This window comes from Lissotriton vulgaris, chromosome 3_1, assembly GCF_964263255.1.
Source record: "Lissotriton vulgaris chromosome 3_1, aLisVul1.2, whole genome shotgun sequence".
NCBI lineage: Eukaryota > Metazoa > Chordata > Amphibia > Caudata > Salamandridae > Lissotriton > Lissotriton vulgaris.
Genome location: NC_141689.1, coordinates 1,036,933,398 through 1,036,956,596, shown reverse-complemented (window position 1 = coordinate 1,036,956,596; position 23,199 = coordinate 1,036,933,398). Strand labels below are relative to the sequence as shown.

The 23,199-nt window shown below is 41.7% G+C and overlaps 1 protein-coding gene across 1 annotated transcript in view; it reads right to left on the bottom strand.

Annotated features, from left to right (window-relative positions):
• SEC24D (SEC24 homolog D, COPII component) overlaps positions 1 to 23,199 on the bottom strand; it is a 377,092-nt gene that overhangs the window by 24,813 nt on the left and 329,080 nt on the right. The window contains exon 17 of the mRNA XM_086961445.1: positions 1,667 to 1,812. Within this exon, the coding sequence (XP_086817571.1) occupies positions 1,667 to 1,812 (146 nt within the window). The remainder of the gene's footprint in view (positions 1 to 1,666; positions 1,813 to 23,199) is intronic.

Here is a 23,199-nt window from a genome sequence, read left to right as displayed (position 1 = left end):
CCAGACAACTTCGAACTAGCAAAAATGCTCACTAGACGTGCTGTGCTACTGCCTGCCTAAGCGTTTCGGGCAGTGTGCCACTAATCTTCTTAGTATTCCAGGGCCTCACTGCCTGCAGCTGGTGTGAGAACGGCTGCGATCATCAAGGTACAAGAAGGTAGTTTCTATGCCCCATTTCAATGCTAGTGATGTTAATGCTTAGATGACTGCTGAGGTTCTTCTGAGTATCAGGGAACAGATTGGCAGATGCCGTCCTAAAGGCTGTGCTGCCTGCACCCAATTCCCATTATAGAGTCTGGAAATGCTACGACTTTACCTAAGACTCTGAGTTTAGCAAATAATGTGGCCAATTAAGAAGGACCCCCCAATACACTTGCAAATACCATCAGGCCTTGGAGGGGAGAGGAGTTCTTACATAAAAGATGGATGAGGGAATACTACATCATGTGGTGAAAGGAGTGTTTTTGTAGGTTGCCCATACCTAGAAGTTGACATAGTAAATCTTAGTTAACTGCAAAACAAGTGCTAACATTCCGGTCAGTAGGTAAACTGTGGCAAATGTTTGAGAATTTTATTATGTCCTTTGACTTTAGGATGGAGGCAAAGTTTTATTTTTTTTATGTAAGAAAGATCAATTTTATAACTGCTAAAATAAAAATTGCATGGAAAAAATAAATCTAGTTCATCTGAAAGAAAGAGTCAACACTACACAAGAATTAGGATTTCTGTATTGGAGACCGATGCCTGCTTGAATTTGAATATGCCTTATAGCACACACGAGGAGACACAAATATACTGAAATGGTTGGCTATGAATTGTGCTCCTGTCTATGCATTTGTCTCTCCTTATCTAAATAAAAACCGGAAACTGAGGATAAAACGGCTTGAAGAAAAATTATGTTAAAAGATGGATGCACAAAATGTATTCTGAGATTGCATTAATTCAAGGTAGAGCAAATAATAAGTTAATGCATGACTACTAGGCTTTCTCAGATAAGCAGCAGTCTCAAGTTCTGAAAATCTGGGTTTTAGACTGAAACAGTAAATAGGGCATGGAGCTCCTCTCAGAAGCCGCTGTATTTCAACAAATTTTTCTGTGTTGAAAGATATAACGTGATAGTGTAGGCGCTGTGCCTGGCTGTGCACCTCAATGTTGTTCCAAATGCAAGGAATGTTTTAATTCAGTTAACAAGCGTTGGGGCCTTATTAGGAGTTTCCTAGTACTTGGGTTTGTAATAACACACCCCAAAAAATGGAGCCATATTCACTAGGGGCAGTATAACCTTTATCTTCCGAGGAATGGGGGATTTCGAAGTACTACTGCATGTTTTCCCTTGTGCAGCGCCGCAAAACTCACAAATGTTCCGGTATTTCTACCCAAAAAGTTCACCAAGTTTTACCTGGTGAATTTGCGTTTAGATCAAAGTGCAGTATTTTTGCACTGCTCCTTTTTTTTTGGGTTGTATGTCAGAATTCAGTTAGCAAAAAGGCCATCTGACATAAATATTGTGTCCTAAAAAAATATTCTTTTAAAATGTATTCTTATTAACTCCAATGGGGCAATATTTTTGAAACAATATTCTGGTACAATACCTAGTAAACACGGTCTAACTGGGGAATAGTAGAACAATAAAAATGTAGGAATTGTGGTTTCGGCACATAAATACCTGAATTAAAGCTCCACTATCTTCACTTAATTTGTCGTCATGCTTGAACTCAACAGTCACAGCTTTGTCACAGTCCACTGCTGCCATCTCAACGTCCGTTGTGTTGCTAATGTACATAGCACCAAAAAAGTCAGTTGCCCGAAAACCTACAAACAAAATGAAAAAAACAAGTATTTATATTTGCAACTTGCCAATCAGATTTGCAAATCAGAAGTTTTTTTTCCAAAAACACATTAGAAAGGTACTTTTCGTGCATACTGGAAATAATGGCATGTCCTAATATCTATGCTATCCGTTTACATATACAATGTGATTAGCTGGCTAATTAAAAAAAAGAAATCAGTATCTAGTTCTGCACTTTTGAACCTCATTCTCTTTTCAAACATCAGCCGTATCATGAATCACATGTATCAGTTTGTCATTGTGTGTATGCTGGACTGGTTAAACAAGCTGGATGGTACTGAACGATAAAGGAGCAAAGGGACAGTAATCTTGGGCCTGATTACAAGCATAGGCGCTATTTATCAAACCTGGTAAATACCGATACCGCTGGGTATGTACTATAAATAGCACCCAATATGAGTTTCTGAGGAATAACATGCAGATTTTGGTGTTCAGCACACCAAAATCTGTATTAGATGGCGATTATGTATGGTTTTCCCGTGTTAAATTTCGGCAGGTTTGAACTGCCGAAATGTAACGAAGGTTGAGGTATTTGACACGTCTGATAATTATCCGGTGTGTTAAACACTCAAATCGTAATTCTGACCAGTTTTAAACAGGGGTTTATGCACGGGTCAGAAAAGAACGACAGACTTGCAATCCGGTACTTAGAAATCTATATGGACGGTATTTTGTTACAACTAAAGATGTTAGGAAAAAAAGTTAGCAAACAAAACGATCAAATGTACCTCATCACATCAAATGGCTGGTGTACAACTGCCCTAACTAATTATGTGTTTTACTTTTATTGCTTTTCCTTAGTTGGTAAGATCGTTAGGGGCCGAGGAGTTGTGGAGTCTAGAAACAACCACAACATCTGTCACAGAGGAACACATGGAATGGGACTCATGTCACAGACAAGACCGAAGCTAAGATCCATGAGGAGGCACAGTGAGTAGTAAGGAGCCAGCACAAGTGATAGGACAAACAGTCAAAGAAGTCGAGAAGAAGCAGAAACAACTTACAACCTGAACTGGACTCATGGCTAGCTGAAGAAGGGTCCTAGAGGAGGGTTAGATCCCACTGTCTATGTGTTCATTCCAAATGGTGGGATTGACTGAGATCTAAATGTGTGCGGCTACAAATGAACCACTGGATTGGAAATTATAACCCATCCTGATTAATTATACAAGAACTGCTCAACCCATAAATCGCAAAACAATTAGAAAAGGACAAAAGAAAAGGTGATAAATGTGTGCGTTAGAATAAAAATATAAGAACATGTAAACAACAGCCTATAAGGTCCGGTTCTGGATAAACATTTCTCTAGGCTGGTGCCTACAAGTCTTTCTTGATGAAGTACAGTGTGGATCAATGGGGCACTCAGCATGGTCAGGGCTTGAGCAGAGAAGAGTATTGAAGCAGTCAGCAATTAGTAAACTCGTACTAAGTAGAAGGTATGGCCCTCAACCAAATGCTCTATGCAGCACCTACTGGCCCAAGTGTAGAGTAGGAGTTAAGGCAACTGTCTGAGGAAGAGGAGAGAGTTGGACAGTAGTGAAAATAAGTTTATGTCTCGATCCACAAAAGCTACTAGTTTGCGAACCACTAAATGGCCACCATAGGTATAATTTTCAGCTCTTCTACGCCAACTAGATTCCAAATTCACATTCAAATTTCAGTTTTTTACCTGCTTCAATAACCCAACTAGCAAGCTAACAATACATTTAGTTTTTTAACGTTTTCAAAAGCAACTGAATGGATTCATATCAAAACATTCGGTTGCCATGTACGGTGGCAAGCTTTTCTGTAGTTGCTGATGTAACAAGAACGTAAAAATAGTTACTGCAAGTGTTTGCGTAATTGCCCAAGGAAAGTGCAACACCTTGCAGTAGTTATGGTGCCACCCTGCACTTAATATACACATGAGAAGGGTCAAGTACTCCTTTAAGACTGTCTAAGATAAGAGCGAAAATACAAATGGGTAGAAAAGAATTCTTTGCAATATTGGCAATTCTCGACTGTAGGTGATAATTAACGCAGAGGTCAAAAAGCAAGCACCAAAAACACCCAGAATTAGGGTTAGGAAAAAAGGAATCCTCCTGAAAAAACAAGACAGCAGAAATTGAGGGGCAAAAAAAGTATCTTAATGGTGGATGTAAATAAGGGAACCAATTTGATGCAATACATCTGTCTCTAGCAAATTCATAGGCATGAACAAGCAGGAATGAGAATGGAAGAGGAGAAAGGCTAACACGGTCTTGGACTGGGCGCTTAAGGGAACAAACACTGGAGATGTCTCCATCATGAATAGGCATAGACATAAGGCTAGACACACCTATTCTTCCAAGATCACCATGTTTCAAAGACAAGGCTGACAGAAAAAAGAACATCCTTGGTATTTCTGTGTCCTGTCAGCTGCCTCTTTCACCCAGCACCCCATGGCTCATGGGGAACTTCCCACTGAAATGCTGGTGCTAGCTGGGAAAGCCAGCAGAAAACTATTTACATTGGTGAATCTTTTCCCTATCAGCTAGAGAAACCACTAAGGTATCCTCTCTTAAACAGGCTTACAAAACATAGCAAGATAGATTCACACCAACAAGCTGAAGCTTAATGGAGGTAAAACGGAACTCCAAATTCTAGGTAGTAACAAAGCTCTCTGGGGCCCACAACATTGGGCTCTGCAAATGGGTGCTCTCCTCCAACCTTCTCAGGCTGTTTGCAACCTTGGCATTTTTATAGATGATCAACTATCTATGCGACAGCAAACGGTCAAGGTTGCCTAAACTTGCTTTTTAATTCTGAAATGGCTCAGAAAAATTCTTTGGATGATGCCACCATCAACACAAAAAACTGTGGTTCAGGCTCTAATAGTGTCCAGATTGGACTGCGGCAATGCTTTGCAATTAGGTTCTAACAAGGATGTGATTCGGAGGCTGCAAGTGGTTCAAAACTCGGCACCCAGACTTCTTTGTCAATTACTGCGAATGGCCTCTATCACAGGGACTCTGAGGGATCTACATTGGCTCAAGATAAAAAAAACGGTCCAAATTCAAAGCACTCTGCTACATGCACAGAATCAACGATGGTATAGCACCTCATTACCTTAGTTCCTTAGTTCACCAGTATATTAACACTCACCTTCTTAGATCCTCCAATCAGGCTAAGTTTACTGTCCCTATGATTAAACTCACACATATAGGCGGCCAGTCCTTTGCCTACCTGGCTCCGTCTTTATGGAATTCTCCTCCACTCCCACTTCGTTATGAACACAATTATGTTAAAATCCAGAAAGGCCTAAAAACGTGGCTATTCAACCTCTAAGCCTGACTTTTTGCTCTTTTTTCTCAGCTTGGGTCCGTAGGCGCCGGAAAACCTCCGGGTAGCTGTTGCGCCATATACATTTAATGTAATAAAAATAGTAATAATGGTACAATGGTGAAACCAGCTGACATACGTGTAGGTTTGATGAAGCAGCAGAAAGGAGTTAGCAGTATGACTGAGGTACCCGTAACCTTGAGGTACCAGTAGGCTTGAGGATTAGAAATAGACTGTGACTCTACGAACAGAATAGCAAGCAGGGGAAGGCCCAGGAAATAGAGCAAGGAAACAAAGTGGAAGCACAAGCAGAAAAAGGTTAATTATCTGGTGCACCGCCCCAAGCTTGAGTGCTGCAGGAACACAATTGAGAACAGATTTGGGTAAAGTGTTTTCAAAGACATGCTCAAGGGGGAGACACTAATCCATTATGCATGTGCATTCATTCAAGAAAAGGGTATTCAGTCAGCAAAAGCGTCCCTGTCCAAGGGAGCGAGTGGAGGGGACTGCCAATATGCCCGTAAGGCATGATGGAGAGTCTAGCCACATGCGCTATGCCTTCAGGAAAGTATGGTTGCTATTCATTTGCTGCAACTGAGGTGTAGATCGCAGACATGAAGTCAGAGACCGCCTTAGAACACTGACACTCATATAAACTTTGCTTAGGCCGTACACATGGAGTGCTGCAATATTTGCAACTATTTAAGTTAAGTGCAGAGCTGGTGTCCGTAGGCTGGAGGAAGGTATACTAATAGTTGCTGCTCCTGTCTGAGGAGGTTTTTACAGATCCAGTAACTCACCCACCTTTATGAGAGAACCAGAGCCACAACTACAAGGTATTTTGCTTCCTAATAGGTTAATCGGTCTTTTAACATAAAAAGGTCTAACTATTCCCACTCTGCTGTCTTAAGGTTAATAGTATCCTAGCCTTCATGGACCCTTAAAAGAGATCCATGTATAACTTGAGAATCGCAACTTCGAATCCTGGAAGGGCCACTTTACCCCTTCATCCATACTATGTCAATAAATTTAGTATTGAGCTGAATAATTGTAACAGGTTATTTTCAGGGATATAAAAACCAATAGAAAGCTCTTTATAAGACAAGCATTGACAAAGCTTATAAGTCTTGGCAATGCGAGCTATTGGCCTGGTCAATGGGAATGTCTTTTAGCCATGTTGTCTAGCAGCATAGCGGCTGTTAAGCATGGCTGAAAGTAACTGAAAACCAGAATCACAGGATGTTGAGCCGACGCGGAGTCTCGTCGCCCCCATGTTGAGTTTATTGTCCTGGCCCTCCTAACACAAAAAACCCTATGATGTAGCCTGCGCTGGCGCATCATAGTGCTTTTTCAAGTGACTCTCAGTTATGCTGAACAGCAGATGTGCTGCTAAACAACATGGCTGAAAGACATTCACATTGACAACATCAATAGCGCGGGCACTGGCAAAATCGAATGACTTTGCCAATGCTTGTTTGGTGTTGACTGGGTCTTGCTGAATAAATGTGGAAGTGATAGTGAGAAACATTTGAGGAGCTTTGAAGAGAAGCGAGGATGTGATGTAATGGCCAGAGCTACAGACAGGGGAACTGAGTAACCAAGTTTGAATCTCAGGGTTGGCTGAAAAGTTTGGGATTCTGGGCAAATTACTTACGCTACCCCCTGCGCACAACAATGCATATGTCATTGTGAAATTAGGGTGACCAGATATCCTGGATTTGCCCAGACAGTCCTGGTTTTTCAAGAACTGTTCCAGCATCCTGACAATTTTTGCTGAAACAAAGATATGTACTGGTTTAGGAGAGAGGGACAGGTGAGCGCACACATTAATCATGGTAGTGCAGTCCCACATTTCCTAGGACCCTCTCTTAACACCAAGAACAGAAGGTGAGCGGTTTACAGAGCACTCTCTTCACACCACTAAAAAAAAAAGTTCTGTTGCTAAAAACCAGCCTGCTATGCTGCCTTGCCTCGCTCATGCAGCAGGAATTAAGGAGGGAAGAATAGGTGTCCTATCAACTCAGGCCAGTAACATTAGTAGTCTGATCGAGGGAGAGGGGGAGATGGGGGGAGAGGAGGAGAGAGAGGGAGAGAATATATATATATACATATATATACACACATACATATATATACACACATATATATACCTATATATATATACACATATTACCTACTGGCGATAGCCAGTAGGTATATATAGTTAGGATTTTTTCTCTATGGGACTTTTGAAAATTCTATGCCTAATAACTTTGGCGTTTGTGGACGGAATCGGCTGAAATTTTCAGGAAAATGGCACATTTTGTTTCTGAGCAGCTCCTGGAAATTTGGGGGGGGTTCGTCAAGGGGGGGCTGAGAAAAAAGGGGGGTCCCAAAACGCGATTTTCCCATGTTAATTTCCATAGGGCGGTTGGACTCACTTTTAGCCCGAACGGCTGAATGGATTTACACGAAACTTGGCAAAATTGTAGGGACTGTTAGCCCGATGTGCCTTTGCTAGGTCTCAATATATGTGCTTCAGTGGATTTTGAGAAATTAACGTTTAAATCAAGATATATATCTGTAACAGCGCTCCGGGCAGCGATCCGGTTCGCGAACTTTTCGCGTATCGGAACTTTGCGATGCGAAGCTGATTGGCTCTCCGGTGTCTGTCAACATTCTAAACAGTCCGTAGCGGCCGCCATCTTGTCTCTCGGTAGGATCGAGAGACAAGAGGAGGCCAAAACAAAGGGGGAAATGTAGGAAAGGGGGCAATGTAGACCCCTTCTGACCCCCTAGGATTGATGAGGGGGATATTATAGAGCCACGCGGGGCAAAAAAAAAAAATCCGATTTTTTCGCCGTAAAGACGCGTCTTGGTTCGCGAACCGGGCAGCTAACCGGGCAGCTAACCGGGCAGCTAACCGGCAGCGTAACGTGAGTCGGAGGAGTAGCTGATTGGCTGTCAACATTGTAAACAGTCCGGAGCGGCTGCCATCTTGTCTCTCGAGAGACAAGATGTGGTGAAAAACGAAGGGGGAAATGAAGGAAAGGGGGCAAGGTAGACCCCTCCTGACCCCCTAGGATTGATGAGGGGGATATTATAGAGCCACGCGGGGCAAAAAAAAAAAATCCGATTTTTTCGCCGTAAAGACGCGTCTTGGTTCGCGAACCGGGCAGCTAACCGGGCAGCTAACCGGGCAGCTAACCGGCAGCGTAACGTGAGTCGGAGGAGTAGCTGATTGGCTGTCAACATTGTAAACAGTCCGGAGCGGCTGCCATCTTGTCTCTCGAGAGACAAGATGTGGTGAAAAACGAAGGGGGAAATGAAGGAAAGGGGGCAAGGTAGACCCCTCCTGACCCCCTAGGATTGATGAGGGGGATATTATAGAGCCACGCGGGGCAAAAAAAAAAAAATCGATTTTTTTTCGCCGTAGAGACGCGTCTTGGTACGCGAACCGGGCAGCTAACCGGGCAGCTAACCGGGCAGCTAACCGGGCAGCTAACCAGGCAGCTAACCGGCAGCTAAGCTAAAAAAAAAAAAAAAAAAGATTCGATTTTTTCGCCGTAGAGACGCGTCTTGGTACGCGAACCGGGCAGCTAACCGGGCAGCTAACCAGGCAGCTAACCGGCAGCTAACCGGGCAGCTATATCTGTAACAGCGCTCCGGGTAGCGCTCCGGTTCGCGAACTTTTCGCGTATCGGAACTTTGCGAAGCGGAGCTGATTGGCTCTCCGGTGTCTGTCAACATTCTAAACAGTCCAGAGCGGTAGGGATTGTTTGTTTGATGTGCCTTTGCAAGGCCTCAAGATATGTGCATGTGTGGATTTTGTCTAATTAAGGTTAAAAAAATATATATATCTGTAAGCGTGCTCCGGCGCGCTTACGTTACGGGTTTGGTTTGCGCTGCAGAGGCGACGCGTCATGAGGCGTCTCACGTGGCTACGTGATACGTCACGTAATAAAGAGTATATTTTACAGCTACAGATATTAGCTTTTAAAAAACCAATGAAATTCAATGAAAAAACCACAGGTTATAGACTATATATAGTTAGGAATTAGCATTTACAAAACCTTGAAAATTCACTGAAAAAACCATAGGTTATAGACCATATATAGTTAGGAATTAGCATTTACAAAACCTTATTTTACTCGCACAAAACCATTGAAATTCCATATATAGTTAGTTGCACTAACTATATATCGCGCACCCGCAATCCACTGCTGATGATGTCACATATTACATCATTCATGACATGGTCAGTGACATCACTGATGACATCACTGATGACATCTCAAATGACATCACTGATGACATCACTGAAAACATCTCATTTGACATGACTGATAACATCACTGATGATATCATTCATGTGATAATACCATGAACCTCTTCAGACTCTAATATAACCTTAGATACAATCAGTGTAAACAGACAGTCACAGACTGTCACTCATCCATGGAGTTACTCACACACCTAGTCAGTTATGCCAAAAATCAATCACACCTCCATTTTCTCAACTATACAGTTATACACACCTTACTTATTCAAACATATACTAACACATATTTACTTTACTCTCTTATACAATCTCTGATACATGTTCACAATGATCCATACAGCCACTCACACATTCACTGGCTCTTATGCACAGTTATTTATAGATGTCAACTCTCACATGTACTGTGTTTTACATATGTACTTATTTTGACATGTAGCACTGAGATATCCATTCACTCACTAATACACTCATGCACAGTCAACCGCCCATACAGCTGTTTGCACATGCACTTTTGAATCTATACATATAGTGAATCAACTACTCACACATCTATGTACAGAGTCACACACCTTCCAGCCACCCATACACACACACTCAGTTTCCCATACAAATACTTGGACAACCAATCAACCCATACAGTTACTCATATAGCTACTGATCAACATATGCAGCAGTTTGTAGAACAACAGATATAATGATGCACAAATTAAAACAGTTTAGTCACTAACCCATGCACTCAGTGAGACACATTTAATCACTCACTCAATCAGTCAGTCATGCACCTACTAAATCCTTCATCCAGACACTTATACATCCACTCATTCTTCAAAATATAAGACATATTTTAACTTTACAGAAACATACAGTCACTGGATGTTGTCATCAGTGATGTCATCAGTGATGTCATTTGAGATGTCATCAGTGATGTCATCAGTGATGTCACTGACCATGTCATGAATGATGTAATATGTGACATCATCAGCAGTGGATTGCGGGTGCGCGATATATAGTTAGTGCAACTAACTATATATGGAATTTCAATGGTTTTGTGCGAGTAAAATAAGGTTTTGTAAATGCTAATTCCTAACTATATATGGTCTATAACCTATGGTTTTTTCAGTGAATATATATATACATATATATACACACATATATATATATACATATATATACACACATATATATATATACATATATATACACACATATATATATATATATATATATATATACACACACACATATATATATACATATATACACATATATATACACACATATATATATACATATACATATATATACATATATATACACATATATACATATATATATATACATATATATATACATATATACACATATATATACATATATATACATATATACACATATATATACATACATATACATATATACACATATATATACATACATATATATACATATACATATATCCAACCAAAACCCTCTCCAGTATGGAAAAGAAATCCGGGCCACTTGAAAGTGCAAAGGTGTATTTATTCAAAGCTTCCTCGACGCGTTTCGCAGAAAATCTGCTTTTTCACGAGACCGAAACCAACCAGGAAGTGCAAAATATATACAGTCACATGATACAGTCACATGGTATTCGAGTCATACGCATGGAAAACAGACTACCTGTAAGTGCAAGGGCTATGTCCAATGTAAACAAACAATCGTTATGCAGTTGGATGGAATTAAAGAAAAAATATATAACGGTGCACACATAAGGAAACAGATTAATACTCATATGACCCCTAGTGCCAAATGAATTGCAAGGATAGGGGGTGCTGTAATGACCTTAATAAGTGCAGGTAAATTCATGTTGGTCAATTCATGAAAACGCCCAAGTGGACGAGAATACTTGATATGCACAGAAGTCCCGTACTGTAGAGCCCAAGTGGGCACAGTAACATGATCGAGTGGTAAGGTCAAATAGCTAAAGCACCTGTGCTGACGTGAATTGATTCATTCATCTCAGTGATTGCGCCCCAGTGGGCGAAGGCAGTTCATTCTGAATTTCTCAGTGAAGTCCATTCATACAGTGCACACTCTCCAAGGTTTGTGTTTTGTGGACAGATTCCCAGGCAATTCTGAAAACCAAAAGTGAAAAACATTAAGTGAGTGACTGTACTTGAAGTGATACAAAGTGATACATACTAAGTTAAAAAACGGCAGGTATAAACACAGACAAGTCAACACATTAACCTAAATGCACACTCAGTTCCTCATGCAAGTTGTGGCCGTTAGGTTGAGTTGTCCTGTACTTAATGATCAGTCTAGATTCAAGTCTTCTCATTTCTTTGATGCGGTCACCCCCCCGCTCTCTTAAGGGGACTGTTTCCAGGACACAGAATGATAGCAAGTTCGCATTGCTTTTGTGGTGCATGGCGAAATGCCTGGCAATGGGGTACTGTTTGTCTCCATTTGTTATGGCACGCATGTGTTCCAACACTCTTTTCTTGGCCTGGTGTTTTGAACTGCCAATGTAGTGAAGCTGACATGGGCATTTCAAAGCGTAAATCACGTGGTCTGTGAGGCATGTCACATGTTTCGTGATTTTAAACTTGGTGGTATCTTTTGACAATTGTATTTCTTTTATGTTTTTACTGTTGCGACAGGCCTTACACCTGCCGCAGACGTAAAAACCTTGTACTGGGTTTTTTTGTTTGATAGTCTTAGGTACGAGGGTCGAACATAGAAGGTCTTTCAGAGACTTCGGTCTTCTGAAAGTGAGTTGAGGGTGTTCAGAAATATCTGGAGCCAGATCTTTGTCTAATTTCAGAATACTCCAAAATTTACTGAGTGCTTTCCTTACCCCCTTGGAGTCACTGTTGTAATCGGTGATAAATCTACTGGTTACACCTTTGTTGGACTGACTCTTTGGAGTGTGAGGGTTGAGAAGGATAGTCCTATCTTTCTCTTTCGCCTTAGCCAGGGCCCTGGCAATGCACTTGCGACCATAGCCTCGCTCTTTAAACCTTTCACTCATCAAGGTAGCTTCCCTGTTAAAATCTGATTCCTCAGAGCAATTTCGTTTCGCTCTGAGGAATTCTCCCAATGGGATGGAATTGATGAGATTAGTCGGGTGACAGCTTGAGGCGTGCAGTAAGCTGTTCCCCGCTGTGCTTTTACGGAACAGGGTTGTTGTAAGGGTATTGTTCTTAATTTCAACCCTAACGTCTAGGAATTCAATGGTTGTCTGATCGATATTACTAGTAAAACTAAGGTTGAGATTGTTAGAGTTCAAGTCATTGACAAAGTCCATTGCCTCTTGCTGGCTGCCCTTCCATATAACGAAAATGTCGTCTATGTAGCGCAGCCAGCAAACAACCTTAGATAGGAACACCGGGGACTGATAGACCACTTTTTCCTCCCATAGTCCTAAGTACAGACAGGCAAAGCTCGGCGCAAAGCAACTCCCCATCGCTGTGCCAAGCAGCTGATGGTAGATAGTTTCATTGAATACAAAGAAGTTCTTGGTTAGGCAAGTGAGTGCCATTTCAAGAAGCATCTCTGTGTTTAAAAGGTAGGATATAGACCGAGTTTTTAGAAAGTGTCTACATGCGTCTATTCCTTTCAGATGGGGGATGCAGGTGTAAAGGCTGTTGACATCAAGTGTCATAAACAGCCAATCAGGATTCCAAGGCAAGTTGTTAATCTTTTGGAGGAAGTGGCCAGAATCTCTGAGATATGATGGTAAGTTAGGTACCAACGGTTGGACCGAGCTTTGCCTGTCTGTACTTAGGACTATGGGAGGAAAAAGTGGTCTATCAGTCCCCGGTGTTCCTATCTAAGGTTGTTTGCTGGCTGCGCTACATAGACGACATTTTCGTTATATGGAAGGGCAGCCAGCAAGAGGCAATGGACTTTGTCAATGACTTGAACTCTAACAATCTCAACCTTAGTTTTACCAGTAATATCGATCAGACAACCATTGAATTCCTAGACGTTAGGGTTGAAATTAAGAACAATACCCTTACAACAACCCTGTTCCGTAAAAGCACAGCGGGGAACAGCTTACTGCACGCCTCAAGCTGTCACCCGACTAATCTCATCAATTCCATCCCATTGGGAGAATTCCTCAGAGCGAAACGAAATTGCTCTGAGGAATCAGATTTTAACAGGGAAGCTACCTTGATGAGTGAAAGGTTTAAAGAGCGAGGCTATGGTCGCAAGTGATTTGCCAGGGCCCTGGCTAAGGCGAAAGAGAAAGATAGGACTATCCTTCTCAACCCTCACACTCCAAAGAGTCAGTCCAACAAAGGTGTAACCAGTAGATTTATCACCGATTACAACAGTGACTCCAAGGGGGTAAGGAAAGCACTCAGTAAATTTTGGAGTATTCTGAAATTAGACAAAGATCTGGCTCCAGATATTTCTGAACACCCTCAACTCACTTTCAGAAGACCGAAGTCTCTGAAAGACCTTCTATGTTCGACCCTCGTACCTAAGACTATCAAACAAAAAAACCCAGTACAGGGTTTTTACGTCTGCGGCAGGTGTAAGGCCTGTCGCAACAGTAAAAACATAAAAGAAATACAATTGTCAAAAGATACCACCAAGTTTAAAATCACGAAACATGTGACATGCCTCACAGACCACGTGATTTACGCTTTGAAATGCCCATGTCAGCTTCACTACATTGGCAGTTCAAAACACCAGGCCAAGAAAAGAGTGTTGGAACACATGCGTGCCATAACAAATGGAGACAAACAGTACCCCATTGCCAGGCATTTCGCCATGCACCACAAAAGCAATGCGAACTTGCTATCATTCTGTGTCCTGGAAACAGTCCCCTTAAGAGAGCGGGGGGGTGACCGCATCAAAGAAATGAGAAGACTTGAATCTAGACTGATCATTAAGTACAGGACAACTCAACCTAACGGCCACAACTTGCATGAGGAACTGAGTGTGCATTTAGGTTAATGTGTTGACTTGTCTGTGTTTATACCTGCCGTTTTTTAACTTAGTATGTATCACTTTGTATCACTTCAAGTACAGTCACTCACTTAATGTTTTTCACTTTTGGTTTTCAGAATTGCCTGGGAATCTGTCCACAAAACACAAACCTTGGAGAGTGTGCACTGTATGAATGGACTTCACTGAGAAATTCAGAATGAACTGCCTTCGCCCACTGGGGCGCAATCACTGAGATGAATGAATCAATTCACGTCAGCACAGGTGCTTTAGCTATTTGACCTTACCACTCGATCATGTTACTGTGCCCACTTGGGCTCTACAGTACGGGACTTCTGTGCATATCAAGTATTCTCGTCCACTTGGGCGTTTTCATGAATTGACCAACATGAATTTACCTGCACTTATTAAGGTCATTACAGCACCCCCTATCCTTGCAATTCATTTGGCACTAGGGGTCATATGAGTATTAATCTGTTTCCTTATGTGTGCACCGTTATATATTTTTTCTTTAATTCCATCCAACTGCATAACGATTGTTTGTTTACATTGGACATAGCCCTTGCACTTACAGGTAGTCTGTTTTCCATGCGTATGACTCGAATACCATGTGACTGTATCATGTGACTGTATATATTTTGCACTTCCTGGTTGGTTTCGGTCTCGTGAAAAAGCAGATTTTCTGCGAAACGCGTCGAGGAAGCTTTGAATAAATACACCTTTGCACTTTCAAGTGGCCCGGATTTCTTTTCCATACTGGAGAGGGTTTTGGTTGGATGTTAATGGGATTCGCTATCCCATCCGAGGCCCGCCTTTGCTAAGCGGCATGGTTCTACAGCGACTCGCTTGGCTGGTACATATACATATATATATATATTCACTGAAAAAAACATTGGTTATAGACCATATATAGTTAGGGATTAGCATATACAAAACCTTAATTTACTCGCACAAAACCATAGAAATTCGCATATATAGTTAGTTGCAATAACTATATATCGCGCACCCGCAACCCACTGCTGATGTCACATATTACATCATTCATGACATGGTCAGTGACATCACTGATAACATCACTGATGACATCTCAAATGACATCACTGATGACATCTCAAATGACATCACTGATGACATCACTGATGACAACATCCAGTGACTGTATGTTTCTGTAAAGTTAAAATATGTCTTACATATTGAAGAATGAGTGGATGTATAAGTGTCTGGATGAAGGATTTAGTAGGTGCATGACTGACTGTATGAGAGAATGATTAAATGTGTCTCACTGAGTGCATGGGTTAGTGACTAAACTGTCTTAATTTGTGCATTATTATATCTGTTGTTCTGTAAACTGCTGCATGTGTTGATCAGTAGCTATATAAGGTAACTATATGGGTTATTGATTGGTTGCCCAAGTATTTGTATGGGAGAGTGAGTGTGTGTGTGGGGGTGGCTGGGAGGTGTGTGACTCTGTGCATAGATGTGTAAGCAGTTGATTCACAAGATGTATGGGTTCAAAAGTGCATGTGGAAACAGCTGTATGGGCGGTTGACTGTCTCCATGAGTGTATTGGTGAGTGATTGGATTTCTCAGTGCTACATGTCAAAGTAAGTACATATGTAAAACACAGTACATGTAAGAGTTGACATATATAAATAACTGTGCATAAGAGCCAGTGAATGTGTGAGTGGCTGTATGGATCATTGTGAACTTGTATCAGTGATTGTATAAGAGAGTAAATATGTGTTAGTATATGTTTGATTAAGTAAGGTGTGTATAACTGTATAGTTGAGGAAATGGATGTGTGATTGATTCTTTGCATGACTGACTAGGTATGTGAGTAACTCCAAGGATGAGTGACAGTCTGAGTGTCTGTTTATACTGATTGTATCTAAGGTTATATTAGAGTCTGAAGAGGTGCATCGTATTATCCCATGAATTATATCATCAGTGATGTGATCAGTAATGTCAAATGAGATGTTATCAGTGATTTCATCAGTGATGTCATTTGAGATGTCATCAGTGATGTCACCAGTGATGTCATTTGAGATGTCACCAGTGATGTCATTTGAGATGTCATCAGTGATGTCATCAGTGATGTCACTGACCATGTCATGAATGATGTAATATGTGACATCATCGGCAGTGGATTGCGGGTGCGCAATATATAGTTATTGCAACTAACTATATATGTGAATTTCTATGGTTTTGTGCGAGTAAATTAAGGTTTTGAAAATGCTAATTCCTAACTATATATGGTCTATAACCTATGGTTTTTTCAGTGAATTTCATTGGTTTTTTAAAAGCTAATATCTATAGCTGTAAAATATATTCTTTATTACGTGAAGTATCACGTAGCCACGTGAGACGCCTCATGACGCGTCACATAAACGTGACGTATCGTCTCTGCAGCGCAAACAAAACCCGTAACGTAAGCGCGCCAGAGCACGCTTACAGATATATATATATATTTTTTAACCTTAATTAGACAAAATCCACACGTGCACATATCTTGAGGCCTTGCAAAGGCACATCAAACAAACAGTCTCTACAATTTTGCCAAGTTTGGTGGAAATCTATTCCTTTAAATTTTATTTTACTGTTTCTCTTGGTTTTCCCCTTGCTACGCTTACCGGAACGCTACCCGGTGCGCAAACCGGACGCTCCAAAAACACAAGATGTCGGACTCCCGTTACGCTACCGTTTAGCTGCCCGGTTGGCTTACCAGGAAGCGCCTCTACCGCGAAAAATCGCATTTTTTTTTCTTTTTTCCTTTTGCCCTGCGGGGCACTTTAATATCCCCCTCATCAATCCTAGGGGGTCAGGAGGGGTCTACCCTGCCCCTTTCCTTCATTTCCCCCTTCGTTTTTCACCACCTCTTGTCTCTCGATCCTACCGAGAGACAAGATGGCGGCCGCTCCGGACTGTTTACAAAGTTGACAGCCAATCAGCTTTTCCTCGGACTCCCGTTACGCTGCCGGTTAGCTGCCCGGTTCGCGTACCGGGACGCGCCTCGACGGCGAAAAATCACTTTTTTTTTTTTGCCCCGCGGGGCACTTTAATATCCCCCTCATCAATCCTAGGGGGTCAGGAGGGGTCTACCTTGCCCCCTTTCCTTTATTTCCCCCTTCGTTTTTCACCACCTCTTGTCTCTCGATCCTACCGAGAGACAAGATGGCGGCCGCTCCAGACTGTTTACAATGTTGACAGCCAATCAGCTTCTCCTCAGACTCCCGTTACGCTGCCGGTTAGCTGCCCGGTTCACGTACAGATTTGCGCCTCTACGACAAAAAATCGCAATTGTTTTTTTTTGGGCCCCGCGGGGCACTTTAATATCCCCCTCATCAATCCTAGGGGGTCAGAAGGGGTCTACCTTGCCCCATTTCCTTCATTTCCCCTTCGTTTTGGTCTCCTCTTGTCTCTCGATCCTACCGATTGACAAGATGGCGGCCGCTCCGGACTGTTTAGAATGTTGACAGACACCGGAGAGCCAATCAGCTTCGCTTCGCAAAGCTCCGTTACGCGAAAAGTACGCGAACCGGTTCGCTATCCGGGACGCTGTCACAGATATATCTGTTTTTTTAAACGTTAATTTCTCAAAATCCACTGGAGCACATATATTGAGACCCAGCAAAGGCACATCGGGCTAACAGTCCCTACAATTTTGCCAAGTTTCGTGCAAATCCATTCAGCCGTTCGAGCTAAAAGTGAGGCCAAACGCCCTATGGAAAACTCAATGTTAAAAACGCGTTTTGGGACCCCCCTTTTTTCTCAGCCCCCCCTTGACGGAACCCCCCCCAAATTTTCAGGGGCTGCTCAGAAACAAAATGTGCCATTTTCCTGAAAATTTCAGCCGATTCCGTCCACAAACGCCAAAGTTATTAGACATAGAATTTTCTAAAGTTCCATAGAGAAAAAATCCTAACTATATATACCTACTGGCGACCGCCAGTAGGTAATATACATACATATATATACATATATATATACATTTTCCTTCGAATCCACTTGGATGATAATTCAGGACATTGGAGCAACAAAACGGCACCCACTGGGGATAAGAAAACTACTGAGACCAGCACGCCTCGGGGCTCACGCCCTCGGAGGCGGGACTCACCTGATAATTGCTGATTGGACACTCACCTAGCAAGCCCGTGAACAAGAGCACAGATAGTGCTTGAAACGCGTTGGGCATTTTATTTACTTGATGTAATGTCAACACTGCTGCACTGCCGTCCTCCATTAAAGGCTGTTTAACTTCACCGCGTGTGGCGTTTCCTCTTGGGTCAACCTGTTACGATGGAATATATATATACATATATACACACACACATATATACATATACACACACACACATATATACATATACACACACACACATATACATATATACACACATATATATACATATATACACACATATATATATACATATATACACACATATATATATACATATATACACACATATATATATATACATATACACATACACACACTGTGGGGGCCTTGAGGCTTCCCCCCTAGTCCAGGGGGGAAAGAGAAGAAAGAGGCAAAATAAGTCAGAAACGAGCACTAAAAGTCAGAATGAAGGTCAGCAATGAGCAAAAAGAGGCAAAATAAAGGTGAGAAACAAACAGAAAGGTAGAACAAAGGAGAGAAATGAGAAAAAAAGAGGCAGAACAAAGGTCACAAATGAGCAAAAAGGCAAAATAAATGTGAGAAATAGGCAGAAAATTAGCAGAACCCACTCAGGCACTCATGCATCCACTCGTAGACGAACTGAGACACGGACACCCACTCACAGACAGAGACACTCATGCACCTACTTACAGAATCACTCATACTCTCTCACCCACTCACAGATCTAATCGGAGACTAACACACCGACTTACAGACCCTCTCAGAGACTCACACACCAACTAAGACACTCATATACTCACTTACAGCCCTACTCATACTCTCTAACACCCACTTACAAACCTACTCAGACACTCATACACCCACTGAGACACTCATGCACTCAATCACACACTCCGTGTGAAAGGTTAGTTGTTACTGTTTGGAAGTAACATTTAAAATGCTTAAAAATTCACTTAAAAAACAAAGGTTACAGGTACATTATAGTTAGGAAACAGAATTTTAAAAAACATAGAAATTCATTGAAAAACATAAGGGTTACAGGAATGTTCTAGTTAGGCTCAGATTTCACTCATACAAAACCAGTGAAATTCAGCAGTTATAGTTACCAGAGCCAACTATAGCTTATGCCCCCGCAATGGACTGCTTAAGAAATCACATATTACCTTACTCATGACCTGGTCAATGACATCACTGAATACATCATCCACAGAACCACTCACACCCCATACAATGGTTGGTATGCACACTCACACAACCATTCACAGACCCATACACAGCCCTGCCACGTACCACGCCTCAGGCATTAGACAAACGTATTTCAGTGTGGTGATCTGCATCATGTACACAACCACTCACTTACCCATAGAGCCACTAACACACACACAGCCTGATCATACTAGTCACTCCCCATACAGCCACTCATACAGCCACATACTCACCTATACAGCTACTGACACACCCATTGATTCACCTACATAGTGACTCGCACCCATACAGCCTTTAAAAAGTCACTCACTCATCCATACACTCACTCACACATTCACTCACACATCCTCAGAACCACTTGCATACCAATTCACAAGTCCAACCACACACATAGTTACACACTCATTCTGCCAATCCCCCACACTCTTCCATACATCCACTCACACACCAACTCACTCAAACAGACACTCACTCACCCATACAGCCAATTACACATCCAGTCACTCACGTATATAGCCACAGACACCCACTCACTCACTCACCCATACAGTCTCTGACACACCCAATCACCCATCCATGCAGCCACTGACACACCCACTCATAAATACAGCCACTCACACAGCCATTATGTCACCCACACAGCTACTCAGGCACTCAATTATACACCCAAGCAGCCATTCACACACCTGTAGTCACTCAGAAACACACTCGCACACAGATTCACACAATCAGACAGAGACTCACATAAACTATGTTAAAGAAATCACTGATTAGTAGTACAAAATGAATAGTAATTTAACTTTTGTGGTACTTTAGTATATACGTTTAACACAAAAACTCTCAATCACTCGATGAGGTCATCAGTGATGTCATTTGAGATGCCATTGGTGATGCCACTGACCATTTCATGAGTGATGTAATATGTGAGGTCCTAAGCAGTGCATTGCGGGGAAGTAAGGTATAGCTCAGGCAACTATAACTGCTGAATCTCACTGGTTTTGTGCGAGTGAAATTTGAGTCTAACAATAACGTCCCTATAATCTTTGTTTTTTCAGTGAATATATACAGATACATATAAATATATATAGATATAGAAGTATATATCTATATAGATATATTACCTACTGGTGGTCGCCAGTTAATAGTTAGGATCATGTTTCCATAGGACAAGCATTTTTTGACTTCCCTATATCTTTAACGCCGTTTGATGAATCTTTGCGAAATGTTCCAAAAAAGTGCCTCCGTGATTCTAGTTCTGCATGAAAAGTTTTGGGGTGGTCCGTAAAGCAGGAATCGAGGAAAAGGAGGGGGGGTGGAGGTGTCAAAAAAAAGTGTTTTTCCAATGTTAATTCCTATAAAGATTTTAGTCGCGACTACAGCCTGAACTGCTGGATGGAATTACATTAAATGTGGCAGAAAGGTAGCACTTTCCAAAAAGAACACTTTTTGATATTTGCTGTGAATCCATTCAGTAGTTTGGGATATATTTATATTAAAAACAAATTATACATAAGGACACAGAGGATCCAACAGCCCCCGTGCTAAAATCTGATTGGCTTCCAACACTTTAACCAGGAAATGTTGGCAGACATCTTGGGACTCTGTTTTTTACGAGTAAAATCTGGGGCTTACTATAACATCCCAGTAAACTTTTGCTTGGTCTATGAATTCCTAATGTTTTTTTTTTAAGTCTGTTTCCTAACTTGAACCCTGTCACCTTTTGTTTTTTTCAGTGAACCATAAATCAGTCCTGGCCAAAACACAGTCCTATTTCCATTTCTAGAGCTGTGTCCAAGTTTTTAATTCCGAAAATCTAGTCACTCTTTGCATAACTGGTGAGCACTTAAAGCCCTCCAATACCATTGGCTGGTGTTAGAACTATGGCAAGATGGAGGATGGAATAAGCGCTCCAATATCATCAGATAGTGCAACACAAATAAAAATGTAAGCAACTGTGATGAAAGAGGAAGTGGGGGGATGAGTTAAGCAGGGGGGGTGGGGAGAGGGGCAAGCAATGTCGGGAGAGTGTGGGTGGAAGCTTCAATGAAGAGGAAGAAAAATACATTAATTGAAGCAGGATCAGCAAGAAAAATTGATGTGTCATTGTGGAATGTAATAACTGGTGAGCACTTAAAATGCTCCAATACCATTGGCTTGTGTTCGCACTATCTCAAGATAGAAGACGCTGCGAGCAATCCAATGCCATCGGATCATACTAAAAATAAATAATAAAAGCGGCAGTGATGAGGGAGGTAGTGGGGGAACAGGTCAAGTAGGAGGGAATGAAGAGATGGGCAAGCAATGACGAGAGAGAGCATGGGGAAAAACAATGAAGGGGTAAAAAATAACTTCATTGAATACTTAATGTATCATGGTAGAATGTAACTGGTGAGCACTTAAAATGCTCCAATACCAATACCATCGGCTAATGTTTGCGCTAAGGCAAGATGGAGGATGGAGCGAATGCTCCAATACCATCAGAGTGTGCACACAAATATATATGCAAGTGCCGTTTGTGTTTCAATAACTTTTTAAGAAATTAATTTGTTTATGTACACATGAATGCATTTAAGTGGTATGTGTGCATGTGTACAAGGAAGATGGCCTGAAAACACAAAGAATCCTATGGTGTGCTTCAAAACAAAGAAAAAATAGCTGCGCAAACCAGGAGCAGTGTAAGGAGACATGCACTTGGTCCATGCACTATGGGAGGGCCAAACACCATGCCGCCTGCATGCCATAGCGAATGGCATCAAAGAAAATGAGAGCGAGGCTGAAGTTTACCAATGCTAGGAGATGGGCGGACTGTAAGCCCACAGATAGAACACAACATGTCTATTCTAACGCATGGCTGTCTAGCCGAGACCTAAAAACAATAGATTTCGCACAAGCAAAACCTACTGGTTTTGCCAATGCATGTTGTAATTAGGAATATGGTGATTAAGTGATTAATCAGTAATCACAAAATGTGGAAATGAGGCGGAGGCTATGGAGAATATATGGTGTCCTTTTGGGACAGGATGTAGCGTAAGGGCCAGAGCTACCGACTATGGAACTGGGAAACTGGGTTTGAGTTTCCACGTTGGCTTAAAATTTTTGATTTTGGGCAAAGCACTTAATCTCACAGTGCCTACAAAAATGAATGTGTCCTTGTGTAAAGTAACTGGTGCTAATGTAAAGTGCTCCAATACCTTTGGGAAGTGTTCGGCGCTATATAAAACTGCCCCCAAATAAAAGTAACTGGTGCTTATATAAACCACTCCAATACTTCGGGTGGTGTTAGCACTACATAAAACTGCACACAAAAAAAATTGAAAAGCAGAGTCGGGGATCTGGGGGAAGAGGGGATCTGTGCAATGGAGTACCGCAGTAGGCAAGCAGAGATGAGCACAAACAGCAAACACAGGCTGCCACAGGGAGATTAAGGGATTTGCCTAAGTTTACGTGTCCTCATGAAAAGTAACTGGTGTTAATGTAAAGCGCTCAAATACCTTCAGGTGG